This window comes from Dermacentor variabilis, chromosome 2 (genome assembly GCF_050947875.1).
Source record: "Dermacentor variabilis isolate Ectoservices chromosome 2, ASM5094787v1, whole genome shotgun sequence".
Classification (NCBI taxonomy): domain Eukaryota; kingdom Metazoa; phylum Arthropoda; class Arachnida; order Ixodida; family Ixodidae; genus Dermacentor; species Dermacentor variabilis.
Genome location: NC_134569.1, coordinates 47,143,420 through 47,166,421, shown reverse-complemented (window position 1 = coordinate 47,166,421; position 23,002 = coordinate 47,143,420). Strand labels below are relative to the sequence as shown.

Here is a 23,002-nt window from a genome sequence, read left to right as displayed (position 1 = left end):
ACACCCTTTGGGTTGTATCTTGCCACACAACAATAAACGTCATCTCTCTTGTCCGCATTTCTTTTCTTTAACGCTGCGAGCCCGGTACTTCCCAGTAACGAACGGCATGCGCGTTATCAGCATGACATGGTGTTCCCGACAGGAAAGTAGTGGACGCGGCGTTTTCAAGAAAGGAAACGCAAGCTAGGCAGATGACGATTAACGTTGCGTGGCAGATATACACCTCAAAGGGTGTTGTACCTTTGCCTAAGAGTGTAGGAAAGCGCGAAGTAATAACGTAGACAACTGAAAAGTTTGGTAGTGTAGGTTCTCGTCCTCGTGACCTCTAGTCATCTATGATGTTTAACGCTTTTCTAGTCATGAATCTACGCCAACTCGCCCAATTTGCCATTTCGTTGCAGACAGTTGTCGATGCGCCAACGCGTATAACTGCTAGTTTGATCTGTTCGTAGCTTGGCAGGGCTTCTTAGAATTGTTTTCCTCTGTGCACCCCCGTTTCTAAGCTGCGGTAACTTTAACCCACGGCGGGGCAAACTGCTTCGTGGCTGCTAGCGCTCTCTCGACGTCACACTGACGCAGCTCTGCAATGCGACGCGTACCCGGGCAGCCGAAGCGCAGGAAGGAAGGAAGCCGCTGCCACCGGAGCGCGGCGACGTCGGAACGAGAAGCGCGCGGTCCGAGGCACAGCGCGCGCGGTACAGCACGTCGGCGGTCGCACGCAGCGGCCGGCCAGCGCTTCCGGCCGGTGTCGAGGAAGCGAGAGGGTACATACTCACCGAGGCCGTTGGCCAGGGCCCAGAAGACGGAGACGAGACCGGCGCTCCACATGGCCGCACACGGCGCGGGCTTCTGACACGCACGGGTGCGCCTGGCCGCCCGCTGCCGGCCGCACCACCACGACGACGACGACGACGAACGCGGGCCTTCTGCCGCCACAACGCGAGTTGTTTGCTCGACGCCGCCGCAGCGGCTCTACCCCCTCTCCTCCCCAAGCGGGCCCATACCGTCGCGCACTCCCGCGGGACGCACACGCAGCCAAGTTTGGGACGTGGCGAACGCCAGCTGTGGACTGGTGTTGGGTTCGATCCCGGCACCCCGGCCGACTACTGTCCGACCTCTGCATCCGCAGCGGAGGAAAGTTGAACGTCGACGGGTACTCAAGTGGGGAAGAAGGAACGCGCGCTAACGAGGCTCCCGGGGTCGCGTTGCAGGCGGGACAAATCAGAGTGAAAGGAGGAAAGCAAGGGTTGGGTGCCGAGTTTCGCAAGTAGCGTATGCGTGCTTCGACTAGACGGGCGCGAATGTCAATGCAGGCTTGTCGGGGTGTCTCGGCAAAAGCCGTGCATACATTAGGAGCTTTAGAAGCAGCGGACTCGAAAGTTAGCGCAGAGCACGTCATGGGCATTGCGCACGAAAGACCGCAAGCCAGCTTTTGGTTCTGCGTAAGCTCGGCGCGAAAGACGTTGCTTTTGGGGGAAATCTTAAGAGCATCCTTCGAGCGGAGAGAGGACGACAGGGCAGGCATTGGGGGTTGAGCGTGTGTACCATGCTTTCCGGTCGTCGTTGATTCGTGTCTTCTTCACCTAGCGCAATGCTCTACTATATAGAAGCAACCAGCTCACATCTTTTCTTTTCTGGACGCAGCAACGCCAGCTGTCATAAAACGCTTTATTAAAGCAATTGGCTTTTGTTTTTGCTTTTTTGCACCATGGTTCGCTCGCGGTATCTCTCCCCATGCGCTGATGCCTGAATCCTCGGTTTGCTGCACTATGTATTGCACATAACAGCGTTAGTCACTGCAGTAGTCAGTGCAAAGAGAAGAACATGAATTTGTTACGCTCTAGGCGAAGTTTTCTTTTGGACGAAGTATTCGGAACTGCAGCATTGTGAATGTTTAAAGTGAGTGGTGAGCGAAGGGGAAATATAGCAGATTTCGATTTCATGATGCGCTGCCTAGGTGGCGCTACGAAAACGCCGGTAGAATTAAAACCATGTATGGCATGTCTGATTAAATCAAGCAGGCTAGGAGACTATTTGACACCACTCCGTTTCAAAGAGGATGCCAAAAAATCATCATCATCATCATCAACAACAATAACAAAATCAACAATAACAGCAGCAGCGCCCTCCATGCGGCGCTTACCGGTTTCGGGTATAGTACAAAACACGAGGCCCTGCAGCTGGTGAACGCAAGGCGCCGTGGCTTACCTGCTCGTCCGAGCTGCGCTGCGGTAGCAATTCTGGAGGAATTCCTGCGTGGGAGGCTTTATAGCATGCTTTACGTCGCTTCTGTGCCGCTTGTGGCTTGGCGTGGCCTTCACGAATGCGTACTCATTTCGGATAGGAATGGCAAACAGCCCTATACATGCGGTAACTGTAGCTGCGAGGAAACAATCGCCCACGTTCTCTGTGAGTGTCCTCGCTTAAGTGCGCCCAGAAAAGAACTTTCAAGAGTGCTAGATAGTCTTGACAAACGCCCTTTGTCGGAGGAAAAGTTCCTGGGACGCTGGCCGAGACCGTCCTCAGCAGAAGGCCTTGAAAGCGTTGTTACGCTTCTTGCGGAGGACTGGTCTTAGAGACATACTAAGCAATGCCGTATTCTCCTTTCTTCTTCCTCTTTTATTTTTGCTCTTCCCTTTTCTTTATTGTAACATCTCTATTCTATTATCTTTTATTTCTCTTACCCCCTTTCCCCAGCACAGAGTAGCCAGCCGGCCTGCGAACTGGCTAACCTCCCTGCCTTTCCGTCTATTTCACCTCCTCCTCCTTTACGTCGAGAAGGAAGCGAGCTCTAGGTGCTGTGACGAATGCGTCCACGGCGCACGAGAAGTCGTAGGCGCAGTTTGACCGCGGTTCAGTGACGGAGTGCGTGTCGACCCTCGCTGCCGTTGGACTGCTGGACACAAAGGTGCTCATGTTGCAAATGCACATTTCCCGGCAGTGGTCATCGGTAAACCGAGTGACTGTGTCGCCCTAGCTTTTGCGTTGGCGCGCGCAGGAATTTGACTCATAGCGAGAACGATGCGGCCACAATTGTTTGCTTCGGCACTCTAAAGCCTTAAGGGCTCTGCTCAAGTTTGTAAGGGCTTGTCAACTATGCGACCGTCTTTGCATGTTGTAGCGCGTAGCATCGCGTTATTGTGTGTATTTTTCTCAAATTTTCTTTTCTCTTCTTTAACCTTTTATTCCCTTTAACCCTTTCCCCAGCAATGGGTAGCCAGCCGGTCTGAGAACTGGCAAACCTCCCTGTCTTTCCTCCCTTTTTGTGTTTGTCTATCACTTGTTTAGCAGCAACGCATGGTTGCACAACATGTCTTTAAAAAACACTTTTTGTCTACCTTACCCCAAATTTCATGCTGTAACTAGGGTGTCTGTACCACGTCAGTGGATTTTGCTTCGTTCGTCCTCTCAGCAACGTGTCGTGCAGTTTCTACCGCTCTACAAGCTTTCCTATTGTTACCCATTCCGCTTCACAACAAAAAAATTCTCAAGTCCTGTAAATTCTTGCGCGCAGCAGGTCTTTAAAGCAAACGTCGCCAGCCGTATACCCAACTGTATTTCCTCTAGAGCACCTTCTGTGTCACTGCCCATCCTTTGACACTCAACGACGTACTCTACCAGCTAAACTCAACCTGTTTGATAATATAGCGCTCTCGGAAGAAACGATTCCTGGAGCATGGCCTATGCATTCGTGCATGCGAAAGGTCACAAAAGCATTTCTGCGTTTATTGAAGGATGCTGCACTGTACGAACGCTTGTGACAGCGGAGGTTCCTCTGCAACTGGCTCTGTGAATGACTGACTGTATGATTTTTTTCTTCTCTCTCCTTCTTATCTAGTCATCCCCCTTTCCCCTCCCCAAGTGTAGGGTAGCCAACCGGGCACGTCCTCGGTTAACATCCCTACTTTCGCTCTTCGTTTCTCTCTCTCTTCATGGCTATGCTTTTTTGCATGGTTAAGCGAAACACGCATCGCACTCTCGATGAGATTAGAGATAGCGCACTGTCAGCGAATGAAGGTGCCTTTTCAGGCCGTATAGACGCCCACATAAAGTAAGAAGCCTAGCCTGAACACACAAACGAAGCAATCGAGATCGGCTGTACGGCCCGATAACCACGTGACTCAAGGCGGAGAGCTGCGACTTGTGCCACCCAGCCAATTTCGTCGCTCTGCGACCGCGCGCTGCTCGCCGTTGTCGCCGGTTCCGCCCACCTTTGGCTAGTGTTTCTTTTTTTTTTTTTAAAGCAAAGAGCGCCAGCTTTTCATGACCCGCGTTACAGGCGGTAGCGCGCAAGCCAGTGTGTACGTTTCAATCACTTTTTGGGTCTGAATAACTACGCGGTAATAAGAATGCGCCCCGCACCGGACAAATGCGCGTTTCTTCTTGCTATCTCAGGCGCTGCACGCTGGGCACTACATGTAGTACGCGAGCGCACGGCCTTATCGGAGCGAGCGGCGCTCTATCGCCTTCGGGGAAGAGGGAAGCCGTCCTCGCGCTGTGGCGTCTGCTTTCAACGGCTGCGTACGTCTCTCATTTCATTCCAACCGGCTGCTGGCATCCACACAGCCCTGCAGAACGTGGGAAGCGACGTGTCACTGGAACTATACGAACAGAAACGCCTTTCACAAAGATCCGTGCAACAATTAATGTTCTGGGAAAGGGCATATGATGGTTTGAAAAAGAAAACACCGCCATTACATTGCTTGTTTGCGTGACTCCAGATTACTTTATTTATAGAGTCCTCCCAGTGTTAAAATGGCCAGCCTGGCCCATTAACCGCCAACCGAGCCTGGCAACCTCGGTTTAGCGTAGCCGACATTTCGGAAACGGGCGAAATGGCGGACGGTACTTCTCCCGAGTGCAGCGCTGGCGCTTCCCAGATACCTTCCAAAAAGCGTATCATTTGGCCTGACGCGAAAACTGAGGCAATGATACGCATTTGGGAAGATAATCTGGTCGCTCCGCGCTCAAGTAGTCGAAACGCGCGCCCCTATACACAGAGATGACGGCTACGCACAAATTTCAAAATGTAAGAACAGCACAAGCAAGCTGGAGAAGTGAGACACACACAAAAGCTGTGTGTTTGTGTGTGTCTCACTTTCTTGTCCAGTTTGATGGCACTGTTTTTAAACTTATAACTTCGGTATTTTTAACATGTACTTTTTTGTAATAATTTGTGCAATGCAAATCGCAGTGTACATACATTAACACCTGAAAGCACTGCCTTTTTTCCCTTTCTTATTCTTTCTTTTTTTTTTTGTAAATGCAAGCGTATATATCCAATGTGCATTAGCGTAAAGTTGTACTCCTTTAATTATGTAACCAATGTTTGTTAGTTAAAACATTCATTTGTTCATTTACAACTTCTTTTTTAACTTCTCGTTCAGTGGACTTAATTTTATTTTATATTTACCCATTTGTAACCCTTAATTCTGACTTTTTATATAGTTGTATGCCCACCAGGCATGCTCACAACTGAGAGCAGGAGTACCGAAAATAAACAACCTACACGTGCAAAGCGGACTCTTACACGTTAAAACTCTCAAATATAACAATTGTTTTGCTGAAAAATAACATCGTCATACCACTGTAATCAAATGTCGAAGTAAAATTATTCAAAATGAAGCCTGTACGCAAGAGATCACGTGACGTGTCATCAGAACATTAACTATGATCGGAATAGCCCGCGTAACTCTGGCGGACTATATATATACGGTTCGCGTTAACCACCGTTGAGCGAATTAACCATGGTTAAGTTTAACCGCGGTTAAGCTGCCCGTGTAACTATAGGGTATGACTGACTGACTGACTGACTGACCAACCAACCGACCGACCGACCGACCGACTGACTGAGTGATTGATTAATTTAAACGGTTCAAATAGGCACGGGTTTTGAAAGCAATCATATAATGGAATTCATTTGGTTACCTGGTATTCGCTAAAGATCGCCTAGCCTCACTGCACGATCATTTTGCTTTCGGTTCCCATCAGAATGCGGCCTCCATCGGTAAAGAATCAAACCCGAACCTTAATGTTCAGCAGCACATAGTCGCTCAACCACCACGGTTGGTCACATCCAGTTTCGTCGTAGCTTCGGCGGAACGAAGGTTCGCGCTACAAGCAAAGAGCATACGCTGCCAAGATGATTTTTCTGTTTCTTTTTTTTTCGATGTATGTTGCTTTTATTGCGATAGTAACGATATGGACACTCCGGGGTGAATTTCCGCCATCGTCATGGTCGCCGTGATACTCAGTATTCAATCCAAGTGCGATAACATCGCGGCCGCGCGCCGTATGCTCTATAGGTGCGAGCGAAACCTAGCGAGGGTGAGCCGAGAAAAACGGTAGCTTGTTGTGGCGGTGACTTCCCGAGCTCACAAGGGAGAAAGGCGGGGAGGGTGCGCGCCGTCTTCTCACGCGTGCAAGGGGGGGGGGGGTGAAGCCAGGGAGATGTGGGCGCGCTAGGATGGAGTGGGTGGCGCAGAGGGAGGCAGGTTAGTGCACATCTCCCCTTTTACTCCAGTAGCGGCGGCTGAGCGCGGCCGCGCGCCTCCTATCTTGGGCAATCTGCGCTGAGTTCGAAGGACCGAAGACAGCTGATGGCTTGGTGTGCGCTGTGTTCTCTCGCGTCGTCCTATAGTCGAAACGAGAGGCGGCACGAAGGAGTATTCGCTCGCCATCGCTGTCACTCTCTCTTCATCACGCCACCGTTCTGTCAGCGAGTGTCCGCGGTCATCGAGCCTCAGGCGTGTTCGTTTTGGGTTGTGCACGCGTGACAACGTGCTTAGTAAGTCACAAGCGAATGTTTGCAGCAGTTTATGCAGCTGATAAAGCGACTAACCTTACTTAGTATAGTTGTCTAATAATCTGATGTCGCATTCAATGCTTCGCCGGTCGGGCGAATGGTTTTTATTATTATTATTATTATTATTATTATTATTATTATTATTATTATTATTATTATTATTATTATTATTATTATTTGTAACTATGTTCCATCCATTTCGTCAGCTTTCGGGGTCCACAACCACATAATGCTTAAGAAACTACAAAATAAAGCAAAGAAGGTATGCGAAAGCTTCAAACTAGATGGCTTATCCCGGTCTATCGAAGAAAGCACAAGGGGGGACCTTGAATTGTTTTTCTCAGCAAACGCGCACAAGCCGGAATGTCCCCTCCGAGTGATAGTGGCAGAGAATGCAACCTGGCAGAAACTTGTAGCCACGTTTTTTTTACAAAAGTACTTAAAGCTCTTGCCAATCGACGACCCATTTTTGGTAACTAAGTCTGAACAAGTGGTGGAATTCTTTAAAGACTGGCACGACAGGAACCTTGTCGTTTTTCTATAGACTTAAAGGACGTGTACAACTCTCTCCCGCAGAATGACATGATGAAATGTGTAAGTGACTGCATTGACTAGTTTGGAGCGGTTCGGTTTCAAAACGCTTCTGGTTTGACTTGCGTCGGATTTTTAGAACTTCTTCGTTTTTACGTTAACTCGGCATACGCGACTTGGGAGGAAAATGTCAAACAAAAAGATGGCATGTGCGTTGGGTCATGTATTGTTCCCTGCTTAAGTGACTTATATCTAGCTAACCGTGACCGGGTTCTTGATGAACGCCTGAAAAATAACACCGTTGTCGTGAAAGTGTTCAGATTTGTTGACGATTTTCTAATTATTCTGAATAACGAATCAGAAAATTTTGACTCGCTGGTTTCAAGAACAGTAACCTCATTCACTGAAGCGTTGTTCCCTTTATCGTTGACGCATGAAGTCCCAATAGGCAATTTCATAAGGTTTCTAGACTTTGGATTGCACTTTTCCCCACAAAAGACCTGCTGGAGTTATCAGCCCAGAGGCAATAAGCCAGTCCTACCATTTCATTCCGCTCATTCAAAGCTCATGAAACGCGCAGCAGTAACATAGTGTTTCAATAATTCTCTGACGACCACAAATGTGACCACGAAGTGGAAGCCAGCTTCAGAGATCAGGCCAAGCGCTTGGCAGATTCTGGTTACCCGATGCGTATGCTCACCTCTGTCGCGGAGGGCTTAAGCAGGAAGTGTAAAAACGCATCGAATGGAGGCAGTTCCACTGCCAGAGCAAAGAAAGTTGCTGTGGTACCATAAATTCATTGCATTTCACATAATCTCGGAATAATAGCGGCAAAATCGGGGGTGGACGTGGTTTTCTCTGCCCTCGAGCGTCTACAAAAGCTATGGAAACAGGTTAATACACAGAATAACAAAAGGCACGCATGTTCTACTCAACATCGCAAACAATTTGTAACCTGCATTCATAACGTTGTCTATGCCATTCCGCTTTCGTGCGGAAGAACGTATGTTGGTCAAACCGGCAGATGCATCTATGAGAGATTAAAAGAGCATCGATATAACGTCACTAAGGTAATCTCGGGTCAATTGGGTATTAATTGCCGAGATTGTTCCTGCAAGCCCATGTTTGAAAGTACTTCCATTCTGTATAGGGCTCAAAGCGGGATGACAAGGGAGGTTGTAGAAGCCTATGAAATTGCAAAATTACAGGAAAGGTGCGTGAGCAAGCCATCAGTATCGCTATCTGAAAAGGGGATACGATTCCTCGGTTTATCTTTGTAACCATTGCAGTATATGTTTTCACCATGCCTTGAAAACGTGTACGGTTCATCGATATGCACCACTGAATGTTTTTTTTTCTGTAACGTTTGCTTCCGCTCGTACGGTATATATATATATATATATATATATATATATATATATATATATATATATATATATATATATATATATATCGATGCGTGCGAAAATAAAATCTATAGCTGAAAGTGAAGCGCTGTCTCTGTGTATCTGTTTCTTTCTGCGTCCTCGTTCAGCCGCGCTTATACACTATATATCATGGATTCTAAGCAACTGGCCCGTCAATGTGTTTTAATCAATTTCATTCACATTCACAATTTCATTCACAATTAACGTTGTTATACCATTTACTATCTTCTGCATTACTAATGAGGTCATGCAAGACGATGACGACGTCACCTCCTCCCCATTGGCTGCGCCATCACATGCCCAAGGACGCAGGCATTAGGCCACACGTTTACTCAGTCTGATGGCTGCGCCGTGACGTGTGCAATGACGCTCCGGGGAAGCGTGCTCGTCTCGCACCTCGGAGGTCCGGGTTCGATTCCCACTCCAGACTGAAAATTACCAAACTTTCGTTTCAAAGGCATTAATTTGATTTGTTTACAGGAACCTCCCTGAGAAATGTGACGTCGGTCCGAGCACTCATTGACGTGCACTTGCGCCGCCGAGCATTTTTGGTACCATCGCTTGATCTCGCCGGATTTCCTGCCTCATCAGACATGTAATGCCTTTACATAAATAAAGCAACCTGCTGCAGTGGCGGCCAAACTAAACCAAGCGCTGTAGGTCGACAGAAATTGCAATATCGCTTTGATTTGACGAAGGTTTCACGAAAACGCGCGATACCAATGGCCAGAAATACTCGGGCTCGTCAAGACGCCAAGCTAACTACGCCTATCGCAACACTACCACTTCCAGCAGTGGTCAGGTGGCCGCTGCACAGTGCTTCTGCTTTGTCTCGTGCCTTTATCCCCTACCTGAAGAAGTTAAGCGCCACTGGTGCCTCTTACCCGGTGTCTGGTTGTGCCATATTTTTTTCTCGTACAGCTCCGGCGCTGTGAAGAAAACGAATTAATAATCTGCTCCGTAAACGGCGAGTGCCACAAGCGTGCACACCTCGTGGTGGTGGCGTAGTAATCGCTCTTTTTTTTTTTTAGCGCGATTAGCATTCTTAAGCTACTTCACACAGTTCTTGCTTTGCGACCATCTCGACGTCCAACCGTTTTCTCCGACCGCTTCAACCAAAAAGAAATAATTTTAAACAGTTCTCCCTTGCTGTGCGGAATCCAACCCACGGCCAAACGACTCGTCAAACACATCAGCCCGATGCTTTATCGAGATGCGCCACCAATGCACAAAGTATGTCGCGCTCTTCCGTGAACCTTAATTTTTCACCTCAACTTGGGTCATTTGGCCACGCATCTCGAAGGCCACGCATGGAATTGTTGGCGGTGCCGCTAGATGGTGCAGCGTGTCCATAGGGAGAGGAGAGATCCCGGCTGCAGTGCACGGCGCAGCAGCGCCGGCATGGAGGCCGCGCATTCAGGGAGACCGCGCGACAGACTTCGCGCATACTTTCAGGCAGTAATGGTAGATTGAAGCTTGCAATAGCCGCCCCGTTGCAGTTCACACGTGACACGTTTCGGCGGTTGCGGCGGCTACACTGGTGCAATGCTAATCGCGTTACCGTCGTCAGTCGTCGCAAGATAACCGTTCCTGCCATATTTTTTAAAATAATGTCCCATGTTATAAAGAGTTGTTTCAGCTATATTAGACTGGTATTCATGAACGACGCAGTTACACCAGCTATACTACAGTGGCCGAAGCGATAGATGAGTTTCCAACTCTTGATGAGCTCCCCTGCTACCTACAAATAATGGGCCGTGGTTCTTTGGTGCAGTGAGCCGACAAGGGCTGGCTCAAGAAGCCGGCACTACACGGGGAGAAGACACTGCCGACCCTTCTTTTCAGTTTTTTTTTCTTCGTGCGTAGAACTTAGCCGAAGGTATACACGGGCTGTCCGTATACGTGTATACCGGAAATACGACGCTGCATGCACACCGGTCGTCGCTCACCCGAAACTGTCTCTCCTCCTTGATGAGCTCTCCTGGGACAGATTCACCGGCTGAAGATCGACTATCGCTACTCTTTGCTTGGCACGGCCGTGACAATGACGAATGACCGTCACACCTGCTCCCGTGTGGGGAACGCGAGCTCCGCTGCCAGAGAGCAGGCCGTTGCCGACTGGAGATGCTGCACGGTGTCCGAGAAAGCAGGTCGCTTTAATTCCTTCTGCGCGCGATCGTGTGTGTCGCTGGCACATTTGAAAGCGATTCTCGTCGAGGCGCGCACCAGTGAGCAACACGCTGCGTCTCACCGAATCAAGCGCATAAGCTTGTCGCTTAGTTATGCGCTGAACAAAAGGTACAGAATGCGTCGTGTTATCTTGAAGATGTGGTCAGCAGATGCTATTCTTGATGGATAACGACTCGGGCGGAAGCTTTTTATAAAACCTTCCAACACTCTCTTTGTCTGCCTACCGGAACGAGTAGCACTTGGCGCGGTTATTGTCTTCTTTATTTGCAGCAGTGTTCTATATGGTGGCTATGACAGAGTTGGTTCGCGAATGAACGCTCGAATCCAGCGATCCGCTGTGCAGGAACCGCTGCTCCGCCCTTCCGCTGCTGAGAATGCGGTCGAGAAAGAGCTCACCTTCGCTTCTACAATCACCAGCCTGCTCCTTCTTGTGTCTTTCTTTTTAGGTTTATTTGCATATTTGTATGTTTTCAATCCGAACAAAAACAATGTCAATTACAGCGGGCATCTCGCAACGCTCACCGTCAGACACCACCTTGCTCGGAATTTCACGCTCCACTGCCATACACACGTCGTGGTTTCTTCCGCTTATAAGCAGGAGAAGCGACCCGCGAACTAGCGACCTGTTGCTATAGCAACAGGTTGCGAGTTCTGATTTTCCCGCTGCAGCCTCCTCACTTCGATGCCCCAAGCATGTAAAAACGCTCAGGTACCGAACATTTAGTGCTCGTTAAAAATCCCTAGTAGGTGAGTGAACTTATTACGGATACCCTTTACTGTGTCCTTAATAGTGAAGTGATTAGCATTAGCTCGTTGTGTCATGCTTATATTATTAGTCATTTATTATGCTGTTAATCTTCATGGGGTAATACATTTGCCATTCACTTCAAACCACCTGAACGTCCTCAATACCAGGCAATAAAATTCATCATCATCATCATCATCATCATCATCATCATCATCATCATCAGCCTGGTTACGCCCACTGCAGGGCAAAGGCCTCTCCCATACTTCTCCAATAACCCCGGTCATGTACTAATTGTGGCCATGCCGTCCCTGCAAACTTCTTAATCTCATCCGCCCACCTAACTTTCTGCCGCCCCCTGCTACGCGGCAGAAAGTTAGGTGGGCGGATGAGATTACTTTTAACTCGTTCCATTGCCCTTCTTTACCTATCTATCAACATCGTCGCACCTTAGCCATTCAACAGCTATTCTGTCACAAGTTGTCTCTCATTACATTTCATCTCTTTCATCGTGAAATATCATAAGACAACCTTTCTTTGGTAACCGCATAAACAAAAGTAATATTAGGTTTTCAGAGCGTAATAGCCTTCTCTTACCTAAAATCAGATCTAACTGTAGAAAATTTACACTTCGCTTCTATGATGTTGCACTTTGGAATCGAATCCCTGTTAATATCACGTCATCTCTTTCATTGCAGTTTTTTAAACGCAGCATGAAAAAGAATACTGTCAGCAGAACCATCTTTTCATCTGTCATAAATACATTTTCATAATTATTACATTTTCTTTACATTACATTTATTACTGTATTGTTAGGCTTCATATCTTTTGTAAAACAAGTTCTATTCTTAAATGTTAGTAACCTGTAGAAAAGTGAAAATTTTCCCGCACATTATAGTATATTCCTCATTATGAGTATTTATTGTGGTATTACTTTAAAACACTATTTTAATGCCTTATCAGGCAAGTATACCCAGGATTTTTTTCGGGGGAAGGGGGGGGGGGGGGAGCCCCAACCCAAGGTGACTTCTATGGAAATGACGGGGGGGGGGTACTTTTACTAGTACAAATGTGAATAACGTCCACCATTCGCCATACAAAAGCGTAAACCCACAAAAGACAAATGAAATAAGGTGTATTTTACAGGTACGCCCTGTACTAAACACCTCTCCTTTACTTGGCAAACAAGGAACTAAGTCAAATGGACTTGCGCAGGAAAGAAGCGCAGGAAGAACACTGCCAAGGCCAAGCGAAGAAGCCAAAGTGTAAAATAAAGATTACTTTAGTAGAATACAACTTTAAAAAAAAACAGCAGTTGGAAACCAAGGCACACAACCCGCGCGGAGTTGTGTTACTTCGCCAGCCAATCACAGGCGCAAACAAATTCGTCGTCATGCGGCCTTTTCAAAATGGCGTCGTGCTTGATACCTCCGGAGCGTCTGCTGTTTTCGAAGAGTCTTTTCGCCTGCGGACGCAATGAGGTGTGCAACAGGCATGGACAAAGTGTATCGAGTCTGAGCATTTCACTCTTCAAAAGTCTGCGGTGCCGTTCATTTCACTTCTGTACCCGTTTTACTCATGAAACTTCAGTGCGAACTGAAGTGACACTTGACAATAAATAGTTGCAGCAAAGCAAGCATGTTATTTCAGTTCAATAAAGAATTAGGCTTTGGCCATTCCACTATAATAGGCGAGGGAAAAGGAATAAAATTACGCAATAATAATTGTGTTTTTGTGGTTACCACCTTATTTGGGTAACAGGAAAAGTTTGAAGTACGAATTATTTTCAGCCTCGCGGAGGAACAGTGGCTGGCGGTTATGAGGGCGTGGGCGGACGTTTTTTTGAATTAGCTCTGAAAGAATTATGCAGAAATATATATTTGCGGAACAAGCACAGTTATTTTGGATCCCTCGTTTACTGCTCTACCAAGTGCCACAACCGACTCGTATCGTTATTTGGGAAGTTACGTAACGATGTGTGGCTGCCGGCGCCGTACAACCGCGTAGGGCGCAGGACGCTGCGATTCTAGACGTACTACGTCCACCGCGGAAGTTTAGAAAAAGACCTACATAAGCACAGCAGAGAAGTGGCTACGTCAGGTGGCTCGAATGATAACTGATAGAAGCGCCATTCAAAACACACGGAATTGGTCGCCACTTCCTTTTTATGTTCTACTTCCTTTTTAACTAAAAAGATGTTGATCCATAAATATTTTCATAAACAACGGTTAAATTTGATAGTTTCCGCTTTTCCTTCCTGTTTGGTTGTTGCCTTAGCTCTCTCCCTTAGTCGATCGCCTAATTTCTCAACTCCTTGCGACTCTTGTTTCCTGCTGGCAATTTTGCACGAGAAGAGCTCTACAATTAGAGAAAAACCAGACGAGTTAAAGGATGACAGTTATTTGCGTATGAGTTTAGGGGTTATTGCAGGGTTTGATGGTGGATGCTGTCTCGCATTATTTTATTTTCCACCTTATCTAACCCATATCACGGGTATGGTTACACTCGAGGAAATAATGAAGCAAAAGGAAAAGTTAAACGCAATCGGTGTTTTCTCTGGCCGCAACTCGTTCCACGTGCATACAGACCAGCTGACCACGAACCGAATTCATTTCCTGGTCCCTGGGTCAGTCTAAACAAACAAGGTTGAACTAACGAAGAAACAGCTGTGCGCGTGACCCTCGAAAAGACGGTGACATCTGAATGCATCTCGAGTTATTCGCACGGGCACCGAATCTCTGAGAAAACTGGCCTTCACATCCCAGGAGATGACGATATCACTACCGCCATCTAAAAGGAGTGAAAAAGGCAGCAAAATGTCAAGCTGAATAGCTGTCAAGTTTCACCATTGATTTGGCGGCGCTTTAGGAATGTGCGTGAGAAGTGGTGGCGTGGGTGGAAAGGGGGGGTCCCAAATTTCAAGTTGTCCCACCCCGAAGCAAGGGGGGGCCCGGGCCACCCCTTGGGAACGTGCCCGTGCTTTATCTAATTGCTTTCTATTTATTATAACTTGTTCCCTACGGATTGTATTTCTTGACGCGTTTTCTTTCTCACTCTGTTCTTGATGCTCTAATACTCTTATGTACCCACTAATAATAGGAGGTCCCCATGACAGTATTTCACTCTGGGACCTCCTCATGCTGTATATAATACGTAAGCCCGTTTTTTGTACACGCAATAACAAACAATAAACATAAACTTGAACTTCACTTCAACTGTGTTGCCTCAGGATGAACGCGATCACAACCGATCGATAAGCATCGTTAGTCAGGAACTCTTGTTACGCTTAGTGATTTGCTTGATTTCTTAGCACTCTTACGCGGAAATACATATCGTAATCGCGCAAATATATTGCGAGCTCTTTTTCGTCTCCTTTGTTTTAGTTTCCGGTCTCAGAACGCGCCTGAAGTTATATTCGAGTTCATTACGCGAATATAACTCGATTATCTATATTTTTTCGGGGGGGGGGGGGGGGGGGCTTCAAGCTGCAGAGAGCTACACCCCTAAGCACCACCGCGATCGTTGCCACGTACGGAGCCGTTTTCAAACTAACACACATAATCGAACGAGTGTGCGTGTTCGATTGTGAAGTGATTTCCAGGCACTTAATGCCGGCCCATTAGCCTTAGTGGAATGGAAGGCGAAGTCCTTCTAGCCAAGACTGGCAAAGATTATCCACAGTGACAAACGAGTAAACTGTGCAGGTACTCGTCCCCTCACTGTATTTTGCGACGGCAAAAATCAGTACGATGAACAAAGCGCCTTGCGGGCATCCGCTGTGTGCGTCGTTTCCAGGCAGCATCACTTTGCATTATAATGCTTTCTTTTCTTTCTTTTTTTTCTGTGCAGCCGAAAGTCTCTCCTCGCGTTATATTCGTGATTGCGTTACTTACGTACAAATAAGGTAATTGAAAACCATAAATGCGTCGACAAGCTTTGAGGCTTATATTTCCGATTGGTTAGGCTTACAACTAGCGGCGTGCGAATAGTGATTTCTGAGACGGAATTGAATACGAATTGAATAGTAGCAGAAGCGAATCGAATCGAATGTGGAATAGGCTTCGAAGAGTTTTCGAATAATGGACAGTCGTTATCACAGTAATTATTAAACGTCGTTCACATCCTAGAATTCTTATTGTTAGCAAGTTTACGTTATGACATAGTAGGTGATGAAGCGTTGTTTATTAAAAATGATACAGCAGTTCTGGGAATTATCTACAAATACGAAAGCATTCTTTCGATCGGCTGTTACTTTTTATTTTGTTTCCCAAATTTTGTGGCCCACCCCGAAATGTAAGTTGGCCTACACCCAATTGAAAGTGGGCTCACCCCCAAATATAAGTTGGCCCAGCCCCAAATTTAAGTTGGCCCACTCCAAACTTTAACTTCGCCCACCCCCAGATTTCAAGTTGGTCCACTCCCAAATTTCAATTTGGCCCACCCCGAATTTTATTTGGCGAACCCTCCAAATGTAAGTTGGCCTACCCTGAAAGTTCAAGTTGGCCCACGCCCAACTTTCAAGTTAGCCCACCTCCAAATTTAAGTTGGCCCAATCCCAAATTTGAAGTTGGTCCAACCACAAATTTCAAGTCGGGACACCCTCTAAAAAGTTGGCGCACGCCCAAACTGGAAAGTTTGGACGTGGGCCCACCCCCAAATTCCAAGTTGGTCCATCCCGAAATTTCAACTTGTTCTACCCCCAGATTTCAAGTTGGCCCAAACTCCCATAGGCTTTCGCATGCATTTTCTATGGAGCCCTATATATTACTATGGGTAAGGTGTCACGCTTTTCGCGTTACGGATGCGATTTTGCGAACAAAATTCTCTCTGATCAACTCTCTTTTTTTTCAATTGTTTCTTATCGCTTATAAAGCTACCAATCATCTACATCTACGCGATTATAACGATTAAATGTCCTAACTTCGCAAATTACGCATTCTTGTGCAGATACAAAGGATTGAACTTTTCGCGTTTCGCGTGACAGGCAGATTTTGCTGGGGTGCTCGACAAAAAATGCTTACGCATTAAAACGCAAATGGAGGATTAGGAGCAAACAAGTAGTTTTTTCGCGTGCACATTACTCTCCAGAGTGTGCGAATGATCACTGTATAGCCTTTAACGTATGGCTATCTAAGAAACGTAGTAAGCCCCACTACACAAGGTCTCATGTTTAATGTCGATATAATCCCCGCGGGGATGAGAATTTACCGTACCTTTGCTCCAATCTTATGTTTAAGTGGGCGCAGTCGACGTTTTGAAATATTCGAAAAATATTGGGAAAATATTCGCGTTCACGAATAGTGCCCATTCGATTCGAAGATGGAATCGAATAGGGACTACTCTATACGTAATTCGAAAGTTTCGAATGTTCGCACACCCCTACTTATAACTAAAATGTTTTAGCGTTTTACGCCTTAGCTTGCGGTGCCATGCACCTCTACGTGGACAGCTGCCCGCGACGTCCAAAAGTAAGGATACAGGGTTTCCCGTTAAAGCAGCCTGCGCCCAATGGTACGTCTGCCGCGTGCACGCCTTCCGTTTTATAGGGACATCGATAGCGACAAATCCTGCGCTGACATGTCGTCAGTGGTAACTTGTACTCTTTATTATCATCATACCATAGGTGCATCGCGCTATTTTTATCTTTTAAAGTTGGTAAAACACAGGTTAAGCACAAAGGCCTGTCAGCCCGTTACACGTTAGCAACACAATGGGCAACGAATATCTTAAGGTTCCTCGCAAACTTCGTCGTCCAGCTTTGCAGGTAACTTGTACCGCATGAATAACACAACTCTGAGTAAACGAGTCAATAACTGACTGTGATACGCGACTGCAGGTGGGGCTAACCTCGCGTGATGACGCAGCTAAGCGTCACTTTGCCTCGAAAAAAAAATAATAACGGTAACCAAAATTTGCAGTTAACACGTGCGTCTTGCACCACGTATGAATTTTTCAAGAAAGCTTCTTGTTGGGCGATCTTGTTCATAATGTTTAAGAAAGGATGATGCGCCAATGAGAGACAAGGACACGGACAAGCGCAAACTTTCAACTAAATTTTATTCCAGGCGTTATTGAAATGCGCGATGGGTGTTGTTTACGAAATTCCACTGCCCTGCGGGAAGTCGTACAGTCATAGGCCAGTCTGCCCTAGCAAACTGGCCGCTGCGTTAGAGATTGTGCAAGGGAACGCGAACTTTCGGTAGGAAACAATGGTATTGCGCATTTGCCTGCGCATTCTCGAGCTTGCACGTGCGCTCCGAGGTTTCGGGGGATAAGAATCTGGGCAGAAGCAAGAACTGCGCTGCCAGCGAGCTGATGGAAGCGCATTATATTACCTCGAGAGGGAGCGCATGCGTCAGCGAAACTTCTATTTCTTTGTTTAGCGGCAGGGAAAGGCTCAAGCACAGGATGTTGCGGTGACGTAATCATCATGCTCGTAATTGACTGCGATTTGTTTGTTACCCGCCGTGGTTGCTCATGCAGTGGCTATGGTGTTGGGCTGCTGAGCACGAGGTCGCGGGATCGAATCCCGGCCACGGCGGCCGCATTTCGATGGGGGCGAAAACACCCGTGTACTTAGATTACGTGCGCGTTAAGAAAAAACCCAGGTGGTCGAAATTTCCGGAGTCCTCCACTACGGCGTGCCTCATAATCAGAAAGTGGTTTTGGCACGTCAAACCCCATAATCTTAATGTTTGTTTGTTGCTTCATTGCACATGTGTGGTCAACTCCTTATATATTGACGCCGGTGGCGGAAATAAAGTTTGGTTGAAAGTTTGCGCTTGTCCGCGTCGATAGTCTCGTGATATTGCCTGTCTTTGGCGCGCCATCTTTTCTTAGGCACGTACTTCTCGTTTGTCCCCTTTACCCTGGCGGACTTATTCATCCTTATGGCATAAGATTATGTCATCATAACTATTAGACACAGCGCGCACTAAAGAACACAAACGATGAATAGACAAACACGAGCGCGAGATTATGTCACCTGTATGGGGCAAATCTTCACAAGCAACGTGCGCAGTCATAACGTAGCTATTTTCACAAAACTGGCAGACCAAGAAAAGTTCTTCAGCGGGACTGTTGCTCGAAGCGCAGATGACTTTAGCTTTGCTCCAAATGTCATTGCCAGGCGAATTGGGAACGCAAATTCTTGAAGGGCTATAAGGCCAGATTAAATCGCCTAAACACGTCGGCTTTATCGCCAATGACTGCGATAACAGCTCATTAGCGAAAATTTTCACTCCCTTTCAGAAGCGACGCCGACAAGGGCCTGCTATAGGGCTCACCATCCCACGGCCGTGGCCTTAGACGTCTATTACAGTCAAAAACAAACAAACAAACAAAAAAGCTCGGTACTAACGGTTCGACATGACGCGATTGTTCTGCTGTGCCGTCTACATTACGTAAGACCCTACGACAGGCGGCGAAATCCTATTTGGCGTTTCGAAACGCTTTCTGTGGCGCCGCTTGTCCGATGTCGAGAGAAAAGCCGATTAAAATGTCTTCTCCAATTCAACGAGGCAAACAGTGAGGATTTTCCCATACGTGACGTCACTCTGTCACGCGTAAAATCTATCAAATCGGCTGCTGTCGCTCTTGGTAGTCTGTTTGCTCTTAAGAGGCGTCACACTGTTGTCTGAATCGTTGTCAGCATAACTATGGTACAACGACACCAAGTGCTTTCTCTTCTTCTGCTTCGTCGGCTGCAACAGTATCGAAATTCGTGATTGACATGCGACTTCTAGAAACTTCAGACGGTCTGTGCTTAGTTCGAAACGTGAGCATTAAAAGTATTTATGCCACCAGCGGGAAAAATTGCAGCTTTGTGGGCATGGAACGGGAAGATAATGCGAATTTTCTCGCGGGCGGTAAACCGCGCCTCTTTCGTCATTGCATAACAGAAATGCACCATAGGTCCACGGTTAAATAAGTACGGGGCGTGTCCAATGCTCTCTTCTTGCCATTAATCTTCAGAGGAGAACGCCGAAATGCCCATGTCCTGGGAGAGCCAGTACAGTGCGCTTGGACATGTTACATGTCGAAACATGCCTTTTGAAATGCGAGACTTTCATACAAGCGATCCGGCGACAAACGTAACAGTTTTCTGAGCTACGGGAGGCTCACTCACCTTTAGTACCCTCTTGAATTAGTAACTCAACTGCATGACACACATTGAAAAACAAAGATGCTAAACGCTTTCTTCTCGCTGCTTTGGAGAGCGGCGATGGTTTCCTCGGGTTAGAGTTACTCATGATGCCAACAGTCCCTTCAAGAGAAGTGAACAACCAGGCCGCACCCGTGCTAGGCCTGAGAGGTCTCGGCGTCTTTCGACTCGCATATAAGGTGCGATTAAGAGCGATAATCGAAGATCACACTTGTTTTCCATATAAATGCAAGTTAGGCAGCTCAGCTGGTAAAGTGGACCTCTATGTCGGTAAGGCAAAAAAAGAAATATAACATGTCGAACATATAGACTTGATCGCTAAACACTATAATAAAGATACACCGACAAAGTGTTTTGGACAAACACGTGAAGACGTCAGACATGCACGGAGTCAGTGGGTACACATGCGTGTTTTATGATATGATCCCCTTGATTCAAACGTTTCGTACACGTCTCGCTGTGTTTCCTTTTACTGGCATTGTGATTGTACACATACACGTGTTCACTTCCTTAGAGTCATTGTTCTCGACGATTTTCTCGTATATCGGGGGCGTAACAAACTGGACGTTCCACACAACGGGGCACTGTACACGGAGCACAACACGCAGCGATCGACGTCCTCCGTAACCACAACCGCGCTGACTGAGGCGCAGCTCCGGCAACAATTAAGTTCTCAGATAACTCGCCACCGAAATCTGGCGGATGTCCTTTGAATCAGTCCGGCCGGTGGAACCTGGCAGAACTTGGCGACAGAAGTCGACGCCGGCGCTTTGGTCTGTATCCGACGCTGGCCGAGGTTCTTCGCTGCACCATCGACCAACGCGGCAAACGGAAGTCGCTGGCCGAAGCCTGATGCCCGCGCCTTCTACCATTGTCGGTGACAGAAGTCAGTGACCTCAGCCTCGGCCACCCTTGCCGATGAAAATGGTTGGCTGAGCTCTCAGGTCATGTGCCTCCGGGCTGAGGTGAGTGCTTTGAAGGGTTAGCCAGCTATTCTAAAAAAAGCCTCCTCAAGAAACTTATCAGAATTTGCTTACCGAACTCATAGTGCGCCTCGTGAACTCGGCGGTAGGAATGGTCGAGCCATAGCTTTGGCTTTGGCTGGCAGAACTCGCTTGGTCCATCTTGCTACGTATCGGGCCACCGGTTTTGGCCAACAGAGCAGGTGGAGCTTGGTGGCTGAATTCACTTGGCTTTTACGTCAACTCAACACAGCGCCCGATTCGCGAAGCGTAGCGTCAACCAAACTTGCTGGTAGAAGTTGTTTGTCTCAGCTTGGCGACGGAACGAACCAAAAGCGTTGCGCTGTCGGGCTAGTGAAACTTGCTGACCGCGCTCATTTGATTTTTCGTTCGGACAGACTCAATGGCATAAATAGCCAAGTTAAGCTTCTGCCAACTTATCAAGTTTTGTTGGTCCAGCTTGCTGGCGAACAGGGCCTCCAACTACTATGTTCAAATAAGAAGGTGATAATTGCTGGCAGAGCGCAGATGCCTTCACATACAGCTAAATACGGTGGCAGTAATTGCTTGCTGCAGCCACGTTTAATTTCGGATGTCGGTACGTCTTCCTTGTTCCAGCTTGCTGACGAATCAAGCCACCAGTTCCGCCAGCTCGCTGGTGGAACTTGCTAGCCAAGCCTGGGCGGCCTGGCTCTCCGAGCCTGCTGACTGTTCCCGAGCGGCTGCCTGCACGTCGGCGAACCGTGCGGTGGGAAAAAAAGAAACCGTCGACGGCTGGCGGTTCGTAAGGGCCACGCGTCAGATTATGAATGAAACGCGCCAGACGGTACAAAGCGGGCAGACGGAGGGCGCTTAATCCTCCGCGATTTGATATTTCCGGTGAGCACACAACTCGGTGAAAACTGTCCAGGACGAGTCGCTCTGGCAGTGTTCTCTCACTCTAACTTGGCAGAATGTAAAATCATGACACACGTTCAATGCAAAGCAAGAAAAAAAACGATTTGGCCTCGTGGTAGGCTTGCGCGCGAGTAGCCCGCTATCGCGCTATAACGTGCTGAACGATGAGATATGTGCGCAAAGGCGCTGGTGTCTACGACACTTCGGCCAGCAGTCTGCGTCTTCGCCGAACAGGTCGATGGAAAACATGGTCGCCGGACAAAATACGACGCATGAATTATACAGTCGCCTTCGTTCACAGAGGTCCCACCTCAACCTGACATTTGCGCGCGAGGGAGGCTACCCGCCGAGAGCCACAGTCTTTCAAGCACTCACAAACCACTGCAGCGTGACAAGTTGTTGCGGGCGCGAACGAAATTTCCGCAACCCAGACACCGGGGCGAAATTCCCAGCTCGCTGGTGTTTGATCTTCGCGGCGATTATGGCCATTGTGTCCCAGCACAGAATGTCTCAAGTACAGCGGCGTTGGACACAGCAAACACGTCCGCTCCTGCGCGCCAACAAGATCGGCCCGCGCGTGCACAAGCAGGACGACACAGCGTCCGGCGCCGAAGAAGCGTTCCCGCGCTGTATACACCGTACCCTCCCGCACTCTCCGCACTCCCGCACTCTGGCCCTGCACCAGCACGACAGTGTTCAGCCCGACGTAGCAGTGCGACACGCACACCGAGCAGCACACGTGGGCGATGACTTGGCACATCTCAGCTGAAGACCGTGCTGCGGTACCTGTGAAGGAAACAGTCATGGTGAACTTCGCGCTATCGAAGAACGTGAACGGTTTAACCCGACCGTTGCCAGCCTCATCTTTCTCAAAGTAAGAAAATTCCTCTTTCACTCATGATCAACAGCTCGAGAACAAGGAAGCCTCAGCCGGAACCCTAGCTGTAGGAAGCTCTGGGTTGAGGCTTCGCGCGCTTATGGCCCACTGTTCAAGTGCACATTCATCTTACTGTAAGGATCACGAAGTATGCCCAAATTGTTTGAACAGCCTCAGCGAACGGCACATGAAAGTTGTATAGGCTAATAACGCGCTAATAATACTAATACGCGCTAATAACAACTAATACGCGCTAATAACTAATAACGCGCTGTGCTTGGTTCTAAAGAAGGAAGTCCCGTATATATGCGTACGCTATAGGCTCACCAACGCGCTCGCAATGTCTGCACAAGACTTGCGAACAGCGAAAGAGCCACCAACTCCTCTGGAACATCGCGATCAGT

General features: G+C 47.8%; 2 protein-coding genes across 3 annotated transcripts in view; both read right to left on the bottom strand.

The window, feature by feature from the left end:
• The window catches only part of Reck (Reversion-inducing-cysteine-rich protein with kazal motifs), a 48,820-nt gene extending 47,874 nt beyond the window's left edge, over nt 1-946 (bottom strand). The window contains exon 1 of the mRNA XM_075680394.1: nt 777-946. Within this exon, the coding sequence (XP_075536509.1) occupies nt 777-828 (52 nt within the window). The 5' untranslated portion in view covers nt 829-946. The remainder of the gene's footprint in view (nt 1-776) is intronic.
• A 19,307-nt stretch (nt 947-20,253) lies between these two features.
• Nucleotides 20,254-23,002, bottom strand: part of LOC142571783 (neuroligin-4, Y-linked-like) — a 95,510-nt gene continuing 92,761 nt past the window's right edge. For both annotated transcript variants that reach the window (XM_075680391.1, XM_075680393.1), the window contains exon 10: nt 20,254-22,507. The gene's annotated coding sequence lies outside the window, so the exon portion shown is untranslated. The remainder of the gene's footprint in view (nt 22,508-23,002) is intronic.